Source organism: Nannospalax galili, unplaced genomic scaffold (assembly GCF_000622305.1).
Source record: "Nannospalax galili isolate Female #2095 unplaced genomic scaffold, S.galili_v1.0 scaffold178, whole genome shotgun sequence".
Lineage (NCBI taxonomy): Eukaryota > Metazoa > Chordata > Mammalia > Rodentia > Spalacidae > Nannospalax > Nannospalax galili.
The window spans coordinates 2,338,355-2,356,607 of NW_008341757.1; the positions used below are offsets into that span (position 1 = coordinate 2,338,355).

General features: G+C 40.8%; 1 protein-coding gene across 3 annotated transcripts in view; it reads right to left on the reverse strand.

Annotated features, from left to right (window-relative positions):
• The window catches only part of Jmjd1c (jumonji domain containing 1C), a 144,448-nt gene that overhangs the window by 43,768 nt on the left and 82,427 nt on the right, over nucleotides 1-18,253 (reverse strand). For 2 of the 3 annotated variants that reach the window (XM_008837306.3, XM_029565530.1), the window contains exons 3-4: nucleotides 2,261-2,366; nucleotides 189-313 (exon numbers count right to left, since the gene is read on the reverse strand). In XM_008837306.3, coding sequence (XP_008835528.1) covers nucleotides 189-313; nucleotides 2,261-2,267 — 132 coding nt within the window. In that variant the 5' untranslated portion in view covers nucleotides 2,268-2,366. The remainder of the gene's footprint in view (nucleotides 1-188; nucleotides 314-2,260; nucleotides 2,367-18,253) is intronic. The other variant, XM_029565531.1, reaches the window with a different exon arrangement.

The following is an 18,253-nucleotide window of genomic DNA, read 5'->3' on the forward strand; positions in this document are numbered from 1 at the left end:
CTAGGATTGTGTGACTAAAACCCCTGTATACTATCAGCCCCATAAAAATTTTCTTCCAAAAACTATTTGAGAGACTTGAGAGGGAGAGGGGCGTGAACAAAACCATGCAATCATCACACACAAGGTATGCTCGACATGTGCAAAGCCCTGGGTTTGATTCCCAGCACCCAAAACAGCCGACTATTTACCTGGTCATTCATAACGATCATGGTGCGGGTGAAGAGATCATGATGAGTAATGATGCCAGTAAACCACTGGGTGGCAGAATCTCGTCTATACACTCTCACTCTGTATCCATTTAAGGAATAAGGACCTTAAACAAACAAACACAAGAAACAGGGATATCTTAAATGAAGACACTTTCCCACTTGGGCATTACCTTTAGGGGAAACAATGCTATGTGACAGATGAGGAATAGACAAGATTAGGTTTTAATGCCACAGGAGATCACAAACCTCTAATATTATAGACACCACTACACATGGAAATAACACACTTTTAAGTTAAAAAGAATGTTTTTGCAATCATGAACTAGTAAAAGAACAGTACAGATGTAAAGTTATATAGTGGTCTAGAATACACTAAGGATGTTTAGCAACTTCACAAGTTCGGAAAGATGACTTTGTGTCCGAAATAGAAAAGTAAGTTGTGATTTGATTTCTTTGAGACAGCTAGGAAGAGGAGGAAAGCATAATAAATACTCACACCCACAATTAATACAACGTGGAATTTGCCTCGATTGTGCTACAGACGGAGAGGGACTATTAATAGCCTACTCTTCTTTCCTAAAAGTCTAAGTAAACATCTTGGTTCTGTCAACAAACTCCAAACAATGAGGGACAATGGGGATGGAAAGACACGTCATCAATTGCAGTCAAAGTCCTTTTCTGGATCTCTTGACTTCTAGAAAGTAAAATCTCTTAAAATGGCATTATGGAACACATGAAAACTGGAAGTTCAATTTTTACATTTGATATTAAGAAGCTTCTCTTCCCAGGGTAACAACAGTATGGTATTCACTGGGTAGGACAGCTAAAGCAGGAGTTGTGGCTAGAAAACAGACACATGGAAGTTCAATTAATTTTTCTGTATGTTTGAATTCTTTTTTTGTGTGTTTGAAATTCCCCATACTAAAGCAGAGTATTTACACTGACAAGCATTTAGCGCCTATATGGCCTGCTGTTGTACATAACCACAATAGTTAAATTTTCAAGATTACTGCTTACTAATAGAGATGGCATCAAGGCTTTCTTGTTGGTTTTCTGTTTGCTTGTTTTGAGACAGGGTCTCACTACGTAGACCATGCTGGTCTAGAACTCAGGGAGACCCATCTGCCTCTACCTCCCCCAAGTGCTGGGATTAAAGGCTGGCATGAATGTTAAAGATTAAGACAAACATGGGAATTTAACAATAAAACTGTATTGTAAACATTCAATAAAACATCAACAGTTCATGCCATATTTTAGCTTTGATCCAATTTCATAAAACCCTTGTATTTACAGTATAATTTTCTGCTATAAAAATTAATTACTAGAAATTATAAAATACCACTGGTTAGAAAACTCCAGGTTGGGGCTGGAAAGAGATAGCTCAGTGGTTAAACACACTGGCTGCTCTTGCAGAGGACCTGAGTTTGAATCCCAGCACCCACATGGTGGCTAAATGACCTGGGTTTGAATCCCAGTACCCACATGGTAGCTAATAACCTAATAATGGTCTGTAACTCCAGTTCCAGGGAATCTGAGCCCTCGTCTGACCTCCATGGGCATTGCACAACATGGGTCCACTTATACACATACAGACAATACACCCCTAAACATAAAAATATTTAATAAGTAAGAGAAAACCACATGTCAAAGACAAACAAGTAACTTAGCACACAAAGGAAGCAAGTCTGAGACTAACACTGTGATAACTAATGCAGGAGGAGCAAGGACCTGCACAGAGCCCATCCCAGGCTACAGAGGAAATCAGTTCTGACTGAACAACTCTCAGCTGCAAACAATGTTTCCTTTTCCTTGAAGGACACACCTCAAACATGCTATATTTTGGAAAGTTGCTTAATCAACAAAACACCTGTGTAGATATAATTTCATGTATATAGTTCAGATTATTCAATAAACTACTAAAATTATAAAGCATTCAATTAAAATTACTGTAATTTGCCCATATGCAACTGAAATTATTAGACTGCATAAAATTGAAAAGAAAATAAATTCGTTTAGTCACAGAAAAAAAAGTGTAACTTCAAAATAGACACCTTGCATAAAAATCTCCTGAGCCTTCTGCTTCTTCACCCAGACCTTTACCTCTTCATCAAGTCGTGGGTTGTCCCTGAGTATGGGGTTTAGGCTGTCTGTGTTGTCCTGAAATTTTAAGTAAAAAGAAAAGGCCCATTATATTTCTGTAACATTAATGCTGTAACCTACACGTTTAAGAGACTTTAGCAATTTCCTTCATATAAAAGCATGTAAAACATAAATTTATAAACTGGAGTTTATTTAGCAGCTACATAACAATACCACATAGACTACACTTAAAATAGGATGTTGAGTAATCTATGTTCTAACTTTGTCAGTACGTTCTGTCACTCAGCTTTTTAAAGATTTTTATTATTTCTACAACATACAAATCAAATATTATCAGGTTATATAAAGATGGTAACAAATGATTCCAATTACTTTAGTAAATAATGGATATGTATGTATGACAGGTTACCTATCTGCCTCACAAAAAGCCTTAAACAATTTTTTAAAATTTATTTATTATTTTTATTTTATGTGTATGCGTGTATTGCTTGCGTGTAGGTAAGTGCACCCATGTCGTGCAATGCCCACGGAGGTCAGAAGAGACTGTTGGAGCCCCTGGGACTGGAGTTACAGACAGTTGTTAGCTGCCATGTGGGTGCTGGGATTCGAACCTGGGTCTTCTGCAAGAACAACCAATATTCTTAACTGCTAAACCATCTCTCCAGCCCCAAAGCCTTAAACAATTTAAAGCTACCATAAATCCTTAATTCATTGTCTTGATTTAAATGTCATCTAATTCAATTCTACCCACTCATGTGGCCAGTAATTCCAGTGCTAAAACTTTTTTCCAGCGCATACAGGCAATTAAAATTACATTAATAGCTGGGCGTGGTGACGTACGCCTTTAATCTCAGCACTCAGGAGGCAGAGGCAGGTAGATCTCTGTGAGTTCAAGGCCAGCCTGGTCTACATAGTGAGTTCCAGGACAGCTGGGGCTACAGGGAGACCCTGTCTCAAAAAGACCAAAAAAAAAAAAAATTAATGACATTATTTTCCTAACAAGTTGGGCCTAGATACAGAGACAATCCCACGGTCAAAAGGTTTCGCAGTCTGTGAGCTCCACTAGTCAGTCTCTATCTCCCTCCGCCCTCTTTCTCTGTCCGCACCTCTCATCATCTACATTTGAGCCTTTGCTGCAGAAGCCCTTGAGAAGCAGGAACAACAAAGCACTACATCTGTTCAAGTAGAGATGGATCATGGGAACTGGTGAAGAAAAAGGAGCTAAATCAGAGGACTTATATCTGGTAAATAAAAACCACTGAGCAATTTTTAAAATCCAGAAAAGAGCTAAATTAAAAGAATTATAGCTAATGAATACAAATAATCTGGCAATTTAGAAAGCCTAAAACGTGACTCCAGGGAATAAAGATCCCCAAGTCAAATAGATCACACATGCTTCTGTGCAAAGTCCATCCAAATAAATGTTTCTGGCTCATCTGCCATTGCTTTAAGCTCCTTCCCTGTGTTCTTGAAATAATACTGCAGCATATAACCCAACGTTTCCTACACACAGTGAAAACCAGAGGCAGAAACAAAGGAGGGCCTTTAAAATTATTATCTATATTCCTTGGAAAATAAACAGAAAGCTATTAAAGCATTGAAGAAGAAACCAATATAGTATAAAGGGTCACATAAAAAATGGGTAAAATTTGTCCATTAACATATCTTTCTGAAAAGAATCTTTCTAGCGATCCCCTTTTCCTAGTCTCCACTGAGTAACAAATTGCAGAGTGGCGGTGTACTCAGTGTTAAGACTCGGCTCCAAGCTAGACAAAAGTCCAGCATGGATGGGGGCAGGAACCTTTTAGCTGAGGAACTACTGGCAAATGATAGCTGTTGGGAGAGGGGTGGTCTGTCAGTTTTCTTTTAAGAGTGTGACCAGGTGATGGAGTATAGACTCAAGGTCATTTGTTGAACAGAAATCAGACTCCATTGACCTTTAAAAATTAGACGATATGAAATGGGGGCTGGGGAATGGTAAAGTTGGGGGGTTGGTAAAGTGGGGTGGAGACAGTAGAAGGGTCTTAATATGAGCATGTATTTACATGGTATAAAATTGTCAAATAATAAAAATAACTTTAAAAATAAGACTTGGGGCTAGGCGTGGTGGTGCACACCTTTAATCCCAACACTAGGGAGGCAGAGGCAGGCGGATCTCTGTGAGTTCAAGGCCAGCCTGGTCTACATAGTGAGTTCTTGGTGGGTTTAATCGTGAGCACCCAAAACCAAAATGGAACAGTAGAAACAAACTGCAAACTTACTGTAGTCATTTTAGGAATAGAAAATACCATGAAAAGTTCTATGAAGTTAGCCATCTTTGATACATTCCAGCTGAATCTAGTCTATGAAAAACATAATATAGGAAACTTCTTTCTAAAGAAAACCACCGTTACTTTCAGGCAGCTGTGACTGTACCATTGTTAAAGGTCCTCGCTTGAACTCACATATACACACCAAATACCTTCTACCTACATGGAAAGTTATAGCCTCTCTGCTTTGTCTGATCACTGGTTTTGAGATGAGGTTTATCCTGTATCCCAGGCTGACTTCAAACTCAGGGTGACATTCATTCCTCAGCTTCACAACTGCTTGGATTCCACTCCTGCATCATCTTCCTGTAAGGCAGTGCTGCTACCACCATGCAGACAGGAGCAGACAATAAAACGAGCTGCTTTTTCTTATTTTACAAATTAGAACTATTGGGATATAGTTGTTTATCACCATTTATTTTTATCTTAGCAATATGCAGAATTAATTTGTGTTTCAAATATCATCTGATAACACACAGATACCTTCTAGGTAATGAACCATTAATTGTCTAGTGAAAAAAAGCAAACTATTAGAAACTGATATTGGAAGCACAATGTGATTGTAAATAGTCTGTGAGCTTCAAAACCAGCATAGGTAACACACACACACACACACACACACACACACACACACCCCTGTACAACTGATAATAACAACTGGGGTTTCATGCACAGGGTAAGAAACAACACAAACATCAAACAAAAATTGGAAATGTGATCTCTTCACTGATACAAACTTCTGTAAGTTCAAATTTCTATGTACCAAGTTCCTCATCTATAAGGCAATTACTAATATCTGTGTATATCTTTTTAAAGTTTTCTTTTTTTAATGTGCACGAGTGTTTTACTTGCATATGTGTAAGGGCACAATGTGTTCAATGCTTGAGGGAGCCAGAAGGCAGCGTCGGATGCCCTGGAACAGGAGTTATAGTCAGTTCTAGGTGCTGGGACCAAAGCTAGAGCGCCTCTGCAAGAGCAGCGGGGACTCTCAACTGCTGAGCCATGTTTCTCCAGCCCCAACTGGCATATATTATAATATGTGTTTGAGGAATCTTTTTAAAGTCCTGATAATATTTTTCTTCAAACATCTGATTCTTCCTAGACATTGTGGTATGCACCTGCAATCCTAACACTACTCAAGAGGAAAGTGAGTTCAAAGATAGTCTGGGTTACACAGAGAGACTGTCTCAGAAACAAGCAGGGACAGGCAAGGTGACTCATACCTGGAACTCCAGCACTTAGGAGCCAGCTGAGGGGAGAGGATAGTTTCAAGTTCCAGACCAATCTGGTTTACACAGAAAGTCTGAGGTCAGCCAGGTGTAAGGAAGACCCCTTGTCACAAAAAGCACAAAAACCAAACAGGACAAAAGAAAACCCCCACTATCCCCTCAAAGAACGCAAACAAAACAACCAACCAACCACAAAAACAAACAAAACCATACACACACAAAACCCATTCAATTCTTGAATTATTAATGGCATTAAACTACAAAATTAATTAAAGCTCACTAATTTTATGCTAATAGTGTCTGGCACGTTATTGCTGAAAGTCTCCTCTGTGTACAGTACTTTGTAAGTTAAAGGTTAAGCATATTGTATCATCATGCCCATTTTAAAAGATTCATACACACGAGAGTCTATTTTGACACAAAGCCAAATGAAAATTCTGTTCTATGTACTGAACTGAATAATTTCATGAAGACCCAAAAAAACAAACACAAGAACATAAAGGCGAGTTACAAGACAAGAAATTAGAGCTCTGCAATTAAAAACAAGCCATGAAACACCTATTTGGGACCAGGAGAGGTGCTTCCTTCCGAGTTTGACAATTATAGCTTGATTCCCGGAATCTGAATGGTACAGGAGGAGAGAAGTGACTCCCTCAAGTTGAACTGTCCTCCACACGTGCACCAACATTAACAACACACACAAACATTTTAAAGATATTTATTGTTTAAATGTGTGTGTGTGTGTGTGTGTGTGTGTGTGTACGTACGTGTGTACAGGTGGCAGAGGGGGACAGAGGTTTTGGATCCCATGGAGCTGGAGTTACAGGTAGTTGTGAGCTGCCTGATGTAGGTGCTGGTACCTGAACTTTCCTCTACAAGAGCAGCAAGTGCTCTTAACTGCTGAGCCATCTCTCCAGCCCCATGCATTTTTATTTTTTTTTTCCAGGAGAAACCCAACCAATATATTCTGGAGCTGGAGAGATGGCTAGGAGTTATATATCCTGCAAAATATCTTTAAAACTTGAAGAAAAAGACATTTCAGAATAAGCACCAAGTAAAGCAATTCACAATCTCCAGCCCAGTATCTGCAGAAGATCATTAAAGGAAACCCCAGACAGAGAAGTTAGAAAGACAAGCCCTTCATCACTGAGGGCAAGAATACATTTGAGCTTGTGAGAAGTTAAAGACAATGTACACAGTAATTTTCCACTTTTAAAATAGCATCTATCAGTTACCTATATAGAAAATTTTTAAATTCGGTATATGCATGCACGCACGCACATACATTTTCCAAAGCCAGCCATTCAAGTAAAGGACTAGCACTCTTGGTGAATTGCCCCCTTCCCCATAAACTGCATCCTGTTTGGAAAGCTCAAATCGGCAAGACTGCCCCCCTATTAAAAACTGTCACGTTAAGGCCGGGTGTGGTGGTGCATGCCTTTAGTTTCAGCACTTCTGGGAGGCAAATGCAGGTGGATCTCTGTGAGTTCAAGGCCAGCCTGGTCTACACAGTGTGGTGGTGCATGCCTTTAGTTTCAGCACTTCTGGGAGGCAAATGCAGGTGGATCTCTGTGAGTTCAAGGCCAGCCTGGTCTATACAGTGAGTTCCAGGCCAGCTGGGCCTAGAGGGAGACAAAAAAACAAACAAACAAACAAACCCAAACAACAACAACAAAAAAGAAAAGAAAACAAAAATCTATCAAGTTAATGCCATCAATTTGACAGGATCTAGAATTACCTGGAGAGCAGCCTCCTCTGGGGAGTTATCTTTTAATTATAAAAGACAAGAGTCCTGCTACGTAGCCATGACTGTCCTGATACTTGCTATGTAGACCAGGCTGGCCTGCCTCAAACTCAGAGATCCAGCTGCCTCTGCCTCGAGTGTGTATACCACCATGCCCAACGGGAGTATTATCTTGATTGCGTTACATGGGGTGAGAACACCAGCTGGCTGTGGGTGGTACCATATCTATGGGGGGATCCCGGGTAGTATAAAACGGAGAAATGGAACACAGGAGTAGCACATTCTCATTGCTCCCTGCTCCTTTGCTCCACTGATACGATGTGAAAGGCTGCTTCAAGCTCCTAGCACCTTGACTTCCCTGCCCTAACAGACCGCAGCATCAGAATAAACACTTTCTCCCATAAATGGGTTTTGTCAGGGCACTTTATCACAGCAACAGGAAAAGAGACAAAGAAACTTACATAGAAAATACGAAAAGGGACTGCAAATAAACTTCAGTGCTAGAATGCTTGCCCAGCAGGTGCAAGACCTTGAGTTTAATCCCTAGCATGGGGAGAAAAGAAAATACAACCAGTTCAAAGCAATGTCATAAAGGAGTTTGTTTCGTTTTTATTTTATGTATAGAAGTGTTTGGCATGCATTTAAGTGTACCATATTGTCACTGGATCCCCTAGAAGTAGAGTTACCGATGATTGTTAGCTGTCATGTGGGTACTGGGAACCAAACCCAGATCCTCTGCAAGAGCAGCCATTGCTAAGCGATCTCTCTGGACCCTCAGAAAGAAATGATATCACACACACTCTGAATTTTACTACGGAATCAATTAAGTAAACTGGTTCTGAGTTTCTATATAACTGGTAATGAACTGATTTAGTAATGACTTATTTCTAAAGTCCCAACTGGAATGTAGAACACCTTTTTTTTTTTTTTGGAGGGGGGGGTCTTTGAGACCAGTTTTCCTCCTAACACCAGTTGGCCTGGAACTCGTTATGTAAACCAAGCTGATCTAGATCTCAAAGAGATCCTCCTGCCTCTACTTTCTGAGTGCTGGGATTAAAGATGTGCCCAGCAACACTTTCATTTTTATGAAATACTATCACAAAACTGAGAATAATCTATTGCTTACTTTCAACTTTATATTGGTATATGGCTTAATAACGGAGCAAGTTCTTCCCTTTAATAAAACTCTTGCCCTTCGGTGACATTCGATGAGCTTCTTATATCTCATTTTATTGCATAAAACTGCCCATAAAGATCTTTATATTTATGAGTTTCCATAAAACAAATGTATCTTAATCAAGTGACTGAGCCTGCTTTGTCAACATCAAGTTTTGTCGCAGTCATAAATTCAGTTACCAAAACCACAAAAGATAGCTTGTCTTTTTTATTATTATTTTTACTTTATGTGTATGAGTGTATTGCCTGCGTGTAGGTAAGTGCACCCATGTCGTGCAATGCCCGCAGAAGTCAGAAGAGGCTGTCAGATCCCCTGGGACTCGAGTTATAGACAGTTGTTAGCTGCCATGTGGGTGGTGGGATTTGAACCTGGGTCTTCTCAAAGAACAGCCAGTGTTATTAACCACTGAGCCATCTCTCCAGCTCCTGATCACTTGTCTTTAAATCCCTCAAGTTGCTGGTTGTCAGCTAGAAGCATGAATGTTAAATGCACACAGGCTGAGTGACACCAACTGCCAGCACACCAAGCCTGACATAACGTGAACTATTTCATCTTGTTAATACAGGGCTGATGGGACTGGAAAGAACTCTGAAAGCTACTGAAGAGTCTCCAAAAGCATAGCTGTCTGCGTCATCAGCAGTTCAACTAAAGGCAGACACTGCAGTGGAAATCCATATATTTTCATGATTTAAAACAAGAGCTGGCACACGTTTTGTAATGGGACAGAATAAATGTTGGCCTTTGCAGACCTTCCTGTTTCTGTCACAAGTACTCAACATTGGAACAGAACAGCAGTTAAACAATACCATAAAAATACATAAATGAGCACAGGTGTGTACTAATACATTTTTGTCTTGGCCTTCTATGAAATCTGAATTTCACAGGAAGTTATAGTATCATGATGTATCCTTCTGGTGTTTTGCAACCATGTAGATATGTAAAAGACTGAACAAAAAACTGAGGACAAACTGGGCAGTGGACGCCATTGTTATTCCCGCACTGGGAGGCAAAGTCAGGCACATCTGTGAGTTCCAGGTTGGCCAAGGTCATTCAATGAGACCCCATCTCAAACATAAAAGGAAACAAAACAAAAACAAGAGCAAAACATGGCAGGGGGGTGGGGTGGACACAGCACTCGGTTAAGAGCACTAGCCCTGGCTGCGATTGCAGAAGACGCTGGATTTGGTTCCCAGCACCCACATGGTGGCTAACAACCTAATTCCAGTTCCAGGGGATCTGACCCCCTCTTCTGACCTCCACAGGCATCGCATGACAACGGTGCACATACAGACATGCAAGCAATACACTCACATACATAAAATTAAAAAAACAAAACAAAATACAAAACATGTTCCATAAAACATGGATTTGGCTTACTCCTGAATTAAAACAAGAATAAAATTAACATAGTACTACAAAGCAAGATTAAAACACCTTTAATTAATGCAATGGGAAGTTTATTAAATTAAGTACAAATCTGACTTCATAAATCCATGAATTATATATATTCACGAGCCTAGAAAAATATATCTGTACAAATTTTGTTCTTTAGTAATTATAAAGAAAACCATTTTAGGGGCTGGAGAGATGGTTCAGAGGTTAACAGCACTGGCTGCTCTTACAGAGGACCAGGGTTCGATTCTCAGCACCCACATGGCAGCTAACCATCCATAACCCCAGTTCCATGGTATCGGGCACCCTCTTTTGGCCTCTGTGGGCACTGCACACATTGGTGCACTTCTACGCAAGCAAAATACTCATACACATGAAATAATTCAAGGAAAAAAACAGGTTTGTATATGATCCAGCAAGACTCAAACGTCATGAGGGAATAGTTTACATGCCATATTATCTACAGATTTTTTTCCTATTCATACAATTCTTTTCCTATTCATACTCCTTAAGTATTTATTATTTTATTCTATTTTCATGTGCATGTGGGTGTGACCTGTGCATGTATGCAAGCCAGAGGCAGATACCAGGCATCGTGCTCTAGCAAGCGCCACTGCACTCCCTGGAGACAGCATTTCCCATTGAACCTGGAATTGGTGGATTCTCTCACCTAGGCTAGAGACTAGTTAGTTGCCATGGTCCTCCATGTCTCTACCCTAACAGCACTGACACAGGCTCACACAACCTTTTATATGGGTTCTGGGGATTTGAACTCAGGTCATTGTACCTGCAAAGCAAGTTCTCTTACCACTGAGCCATCTCCTAGCATCCTTTCAAATTACTTATATTCTGAAAACATGCAAGAAAAATATCTACTTTTAAATAAAAACAGTAAAAAATACAACAAAATCCTATTTTATTTAATATTACTAATAGAAACAGCACCAGAAATAAAAACGAAGTTCAGAAAACCTAGGTGGCATTTAGGTGAATTTTTATCGGAAAGGATTACTGGTAGTGTGTGGTAGTGTACATTTTTAATCCCACCACTCAGAAGGTAAAGACAGAAGGATTGCTACAATCTCCAGGCAAACCTGGTCTGCATATTAAGTGCCAGGTTAGCCAGGGCCACGCAGCAAGGAAATGTCTCAAAATGTAAAATAATTAACTGTGAAGGGACTAATGGCATACAGCACCGATTAGATCTTTAGTAATCCTTTTTTAAACTATCATATTTATAATTTTATGTGTATAAGTATATAGCCTGAGTGTACTGTACCTGTGTTATGCAATGCCTGTGGATGTCAGAAGAAGGCATCAGATCCCCTGGAACCGCAGTGCTGGGAACTGAACCCAGGTCCAAGAGCAACTCGTGCTCTTAAGTACTGAGCCTGCTGAGCCATCCCCCCAGCCCTAATCTCTAGTAATTCTTAAATTGGTGCACTCAGTATTTTTTGCATTGAGGGTTTAAAGTTAGAAGTGACCTTTGATCTGACACTGATTCAAACCAGGCAGTTTCTGTAGAAAGCTTATGAAAAATTCCAAAGATAGTTCAGCTTATTCTCCCCTTTTTAAAAAGGGAAGACACCCATAAGCATATTCATCAGACACTGAGGCTATGAAGTCAAGTTTAAGATAATGTTCAACATGTCCATAGGGAAGTCATGTTATCCATGTACAAAAATAAAAGCATACCATTATCTTTCTCCTCGGATTTTCACCACAGGCTTGGCAAGTAATCTATCACTGAACCCCACACAGCACTACCCCTTAATCATATAGACTTAACAGACCAAAAAAAATTTAGTGGCTGGGTGTGGTGGCACACACCTTTAATCCCAGCACTTGGAAGGCAGAGGCAGGTGGGTCTACATAGCACGTTCCAGGCCAGCTGGGAGGGGGGGCGCTACAGGGAGACCCTGTCTCAAAAATACCATGCACAAACACCAAGAGGCACCTCTCTCACAATTTTGTGGGTCTGTAGGGAGGTCACAGGATCTGGATTTGAGTATGGACTTTATGGCATAGCTGTAAATGTGGGGCGTCCACTTTTCTGTAAATAAAACCTTACCTGATGCTCTGTTAAATAATATTTTTAAAAATTTAGTAACTGTCAAGATGAACAAACATTACAACATCCCTGAACTGACATCTGTTTTGTAAATTTGATAAAATGAGATCTATAAATATACTAAACTTCTTTCACAATAGTGGTTTAACAGACTATAAATACAGCTATAAACATGGTGGCACATGCCTTTAATCTCAGCACTCGGGAGGCAGAGGCAGGTGGATCTCTGTGAGGTCAAGGCCAGCCTGGTCTACACAGTGAGTTCGAGGACAGCTGGGGCTACAGGGAGACCCTGTCTCAAAAAGACCAAAAAAAAAAAAAAAAAAGGAGGAGGAAAAAATACAGAACACATACTTTGAAAGTTTCTCTCTAGGAGCCAAGAGCCAAGATTGAACACTCTGTGTTTTCTCCTACAGAAGGTAGTTTCTCCCAGTATTCGGGAGGATTAAGTTAACTGTATCATCTATGCCAAGTACTAAGGAAACAAAAACATTCTGTTGAAACAAAGGAGAAGAGGTCTTCGTTGGAACATGGTGCCAAGACTTTTTTTTTTTAATTTTTAAAAAAAAATTTATTATTTTTAGTTTATGTGTATGCGTATACTGCCTGCATGTAGGTAAGTGCACCCGTGTCATACAATGCCCTCGGAGGTCAGAAGAGGCTGTCGATCCCCTGGGACTGGAGTTACGGACAATTGTTAACTCCCATGTGGGTGCTGGGATTCGAACCCAGGTCTTCTGAAAGAACAACCAGTGTTCTTAACCGCTGAGCCATCTCTCCAGCCCCCCGAGACATTCTTTTCAGGAAAAAAAAAAAGTGTGGGGATGGAGAGATGGCTCAGTGGTTAAGAGAGAACCCAGGTTTGATTCCCAGCACGTATGTGGCAGCAAGCAACAGTCCATAACCCCAGTTCCAGGGACTCCAATGCCCTCTTCTGACTGCCACAGACATTGCAAGACATAGAGGTGCACTGACATGCAGGCAATACACTCATACACATATAATTTATGTTAAAGCCTGTATCAAGTCAGGTTTGCATACCCAGAATCCCCCCAGTGCAAGTTCAACCACTGGAGTCTGGTCAGCCTATCTAGAGTCTCTCCCTTAAAGAAGATCAACTCTCCTTCACCAACAGAAATCAGCTGCCAATAGGTCTTCAGCTAAGGTTGGGGATCATGAGTTAATGTTAAGGTGTGAGGACAGCTATATGGGAGCTGATTTTACTTTTCTATGTTTGCATATGTTTAAAATAAAGTGAGAGAGGAAATGCTTTATCACTAACTTCAGCTCAAAACCCTCTGAAAGCTTAGAATACAAACAATCATGATAGCCTGCAAAGACCGTGTGAATACCATTGTAGCTGCTAACACCTTCCATTAACCGCCACAGTCTGTTACTCTTTGAATGCTCTCACTTTAGGGCCTGTCCCTATTTTCTGTTTCAGCTGATAATTTCTAGGCCCTTCCTGGCTTTATTCATTTATTTATTTTACAGAGCCTTACTGTTTTCTTTTAAAGATGCACAATATTTATTGTGGGTACCTGTGTGTGGAGCTCAAAGAACAACTGGCAGGCATCATTCTCTCCTTCCACCACGGGGGTACTGGGAACCAAACTCAAATCACCGGGCTTGGCAGCTCTTGCCTTTCTCCTTTGAGTGGTCTCATGACCCTGCCCTGTCTTCTAATCTACTAATCTCACCTCCAGTACCTGCCCCATCCCCTGAAACACTAAAACAGAGCCTGGCAGGAAAAAAGTATCTGAGAAATACTCCTGAAATGGAAACAGACAAGAAAGGAGGTTAGGGAAGGGACAGAAACAGTGTCAGTAAGGACAGGGGTTAGGGAGGTTCCTGCTTGTGACCTCCATTTCCTGTGTAGTAGGAGAAAGGTCATCTACTAAGAGAAAAAGGAAGTTTAGTATAGTAGTTTTAAATCGGAAAAGCTGCCTTAGGAAACAGAAGTTCACAGCATACAAAAGGATGCCAAAAGATACTAAGGGCTCAGCCTAGACTGGACACATTGAAATACACATTGATGTTCAGCACTTAACTGTCCAACAAAATCCTCTACAACGAAAATGGTAACTGCACTGTCCCATGTGACACTTGACTCATGGCTGGCATTACCAATAATGGGAAATGCATAAGTTTAGGGTATATAGAAGCAAAAAGGAAAAAAAAAAATCCACAAAACACTCCCCAACATGCTACGCAAGGACTCTATTACTAAAAATGTAATGCCAGTCCAGAAATGATCTAGCATTCAAAATTAAAAGTAAATGTGGGGGCTGAAAAGATGGCTCAGCAGTTAAGAGCACTGGCCACTCCTACAGAGTGGCCTGGGTTTGGTTCCCAGCACCCACGTGGCATCTATTAACCAACCACCTATAACTCCAGTTCCAGGGAATCTGATACTCTCTTTTGGCCTCCTTGGGCACTGCATGACACAAGTACCCAGATATACATACACACAGGTGAGGAACTCATACACGTAGAATGAAAACAAATTTTTTTTTTTAAGTGAATATGGCTGGAGAAATGGTTCAGCAGTTAAAGAGCACTGGCTGCTCTTCCAGAGAACCTGGGTTTCCAGCACCCATATGGCAGTTAAACAATGGTCTATAACTGCAGTTCTGGAGATCCAATGCCCTCTTCTGACCTCCACTGGCACTGCATGACATGGGTGCACTTACTTACATGCAGGCAATACACTCATACACGTTAATAAAAATAAATGAAAAAATTTAAAAGTAAATGTGACAGAAAATACAAAAAGCACAAGGGAGTTAAACTGTTGTTAAGAATGGCTGAAATCGCAGGTGGGACCAAAGTATCTTGGTTAAAAACAAAACAAGGAAAATTAGAATGGAGAATTTAATAAATATGTGACCCATTTTTTAAAAACTTTAAAAATTTTTATTTATTATTTTTATTTTATGTGTACGTGTATATTGCCTGCATGTAGCTAAGTGCCTCCATGTCATGCGATACCCGTGGAAGACTGAAGAGTCTGCAAGTTACAGACAGTCATTAGCTGCTATGTGGGTGCTAGGATTCGAACCTGGGTCTTCTGCAAGAACAACCAGTGTTCTTAACCACTGAGCCATCTCTCCAGCCCCATGACCCATTATTTGTACAGGAGTCAAATGTTTCCCAGGTCAGATGTGAGACTGTGATGTGGGTTTATTTTCAGTATCTCTCAAATTTCTAAAGGGCTTATTGAAAATACATATAGCATGAACTGGTATTGGTCCAAAGGCACATTCTCCCTCTCTGCAGTGCCAGGAATTCCACGCTCCTATGATATACAGTATACACATCCTATACATTACCTACATCACAAAAACGCCCTCCAGTTATTTGGTCAAGCATTAGTCAACATGTTTCTCCAAAGGACGCTTTCAATAATTATCCAACAAAGCTCAAGGTCTTAAGGAAGAGCTCTGAGGGGGACTCGCCTGCCAGTCACAAGACTGCCTTTGAACGTCAGTTTGTTTTATTCTGTGCATTTTGGATCTGTCAGCACCCTAAACTCCATGAGCCCATTACGCTTCCCTCCTGCTCCTACTGACCTCATTTCTCCTGCTACGAGGGGCGCTAAGCCAGCACACCCTTTGGAGGAGCCCTCCGTCTTTTACCTTCTTCCCATTTTCTGCTTGTTTTGTAGTGCTGGGGAAATCGAACCCAGGACCTTGAGCATGTTAAGTGCTCTGCCACTGATCTACATCTCCATTTGTCCCATCGAATTTCTAATGGAATTCTAGAATTCCAGCTCTGAAAAGCAGGCACACCTGTCCATCAACGGATTCCACACTGCAAAACATTATGATAAACCACTATTTTAGAACTTAAGAATGATTCTGTAATCACACTTACATCTCCTTTGACTTGAAAAAGAACCCAGTATTTTGTCAGTGTTTAAGGGCATGATTACAGCCGAGTGACTGCCACACAGCAACAAATGAATGGCTACACATCCCAGCTAGCAACCTTGGGGATCATCCTTTCCCTCCAATCTCAAAAATCCCATTTTCTGTAAAGGGCAAATCTATAGCTTAATAATGTACGTAACGGGAATTATAATACAAAGATTCATCTGGTGCCTCACAAAATTTCAACAGCGAAATACAATGGCATAATTCATGAGTTATTTGTGGATTACAACCATTTGAACAAATTATGAGTTGTAGGGGAAAAAAAGATGTTATCCCAACTAATCAAAACTGTATGAAACTGACAGACACAGTGTGGACAGAGGTCAATCACCGCTGATGAGCAGCTGAGTGTCACTGGGACGTGCCAGGATCATTCACTGTGAAATGGACAAGTTTGCCAACAAGTGATGCTGAGAAACAGGATTTCTGACACCTTTACCAAACACCGGATTTTTGTCAGATGATGGGTCAAACGTAAACTGAGAACTGTAACTACAAGCAAGACGCTCAGAAGAGAGTACTCAGGGAAATCCTCACAAGAATGATCTTGGCCACAATGTCCTGGAAGTGACACCAGAGCACATACAGACCTCCCCAAAACCACAATCACCACCGGGCATCCTCAAGAGAAAAGGCTGGGATGATGGAGATGGCTCAGGCGCCTGAACTCAGCTCCCAGAACCACAACAGGCAGCTCCAAGGGCCTGGACACCACACAGCAAGGGAGCTGATGCCTCTTCTGGCCTCTGCACACATGTGGCAAGCTCACTTCCATGCATACACATGAATAAAATAGGAAAAGTCAATCAAGAGAATGAATAAATCATTACAAGCGATGTACGTTAGGTAAAGCCTGACAGCTGGGCTATCTAATATTCTGACTCAGAAGGAACTCTTTTTAGTAGACAAAGAATATTTTTCATTCAGATGGGAAGATGGTAGATCTCAGTAATGGTTAAGGAAATGCAAATCAGATCCAATGATGTAAGATAAAAGTAAACTTTCAGGGGGCTTGAAAGAGAGCTCAGTGTTGCTCTTGCAACAAGCTCAGCTCCAGGAACCCACCACTCACAACCATCTATTAACTCCAATTCCAGGAGATTCAACCCCCCTTCTGGCCTGTGTGGGTCTATATACACATGGTCCGTTTACACATACGCTGGGAAAACACTCACATAAAGCAATCCTAAAGAAAACACCAGCACAGTGAGCTAAGACTTTATACACTTTAGGGTTTCCACCAGCAAAAGTAGGAGTATGAGCTTCCTGCAGGCGCTAAAACGGGAAGCTTGTGTGTTGTCGGTAGAAACAAGTGGTGCAGCCACCCCGGAACACAGCTGGCTCTCCAAAAGGGTTTGTGGGTGTTTTCCTTTTGAAGGAGTAAAGGGAGCTTTTTATGAGTTTCACTCTACAGTAGCCCAGGCTAGCCTGGAACTTGATACAGTCCAAGCTAACTTCAATCTTACAACCCTTCTGCCTCAGTCTCACAAGTGCTGAATTACACATTTGAGTCTCCATCCATGTTTGGCTCCAAATTCTTTGAAACACTCCATAGACTGCAACAATTCCACTCCTACATATATACCAAAAACTGGAAAGGGAGGACTGAATGGGCATCTGTACACCAATGTTTACAGTGGCATCATTGCCAATAGCCAAAAGGCAGAAGCCCAAATATCTATGAATAAGATAGATAAAATGTGGACTACACAGACAATGGAATATTATTCAGACATAAAAAGAAATCAAACCCCAGCACAGCAATGAGATAATATAAACATAGAGGAAATGTGAAGACATCATGCTAAGTAAAACTAGCCTGTTACTGAAGAATATTATTCAATTCCTCTTATGTGCAATACCTACTATAGGTAAACTCGGAGAAACAAAAGTGGAACATAGGTCACCAAAGGCTGGAGGGGCAGGATTAGAAAACACGGAATTACTATTTGTGTTAGGGATAATGAAAACTGTAAAGCTGGGCAGTGGTGATGCTGCTCGATTCTACCTGCTTCGATTCTACCTGCTTCGATTCTACCTGCTTCGATTCTACCTGCTTCGATTCTAACTGGGCAGTGGTGATGCTG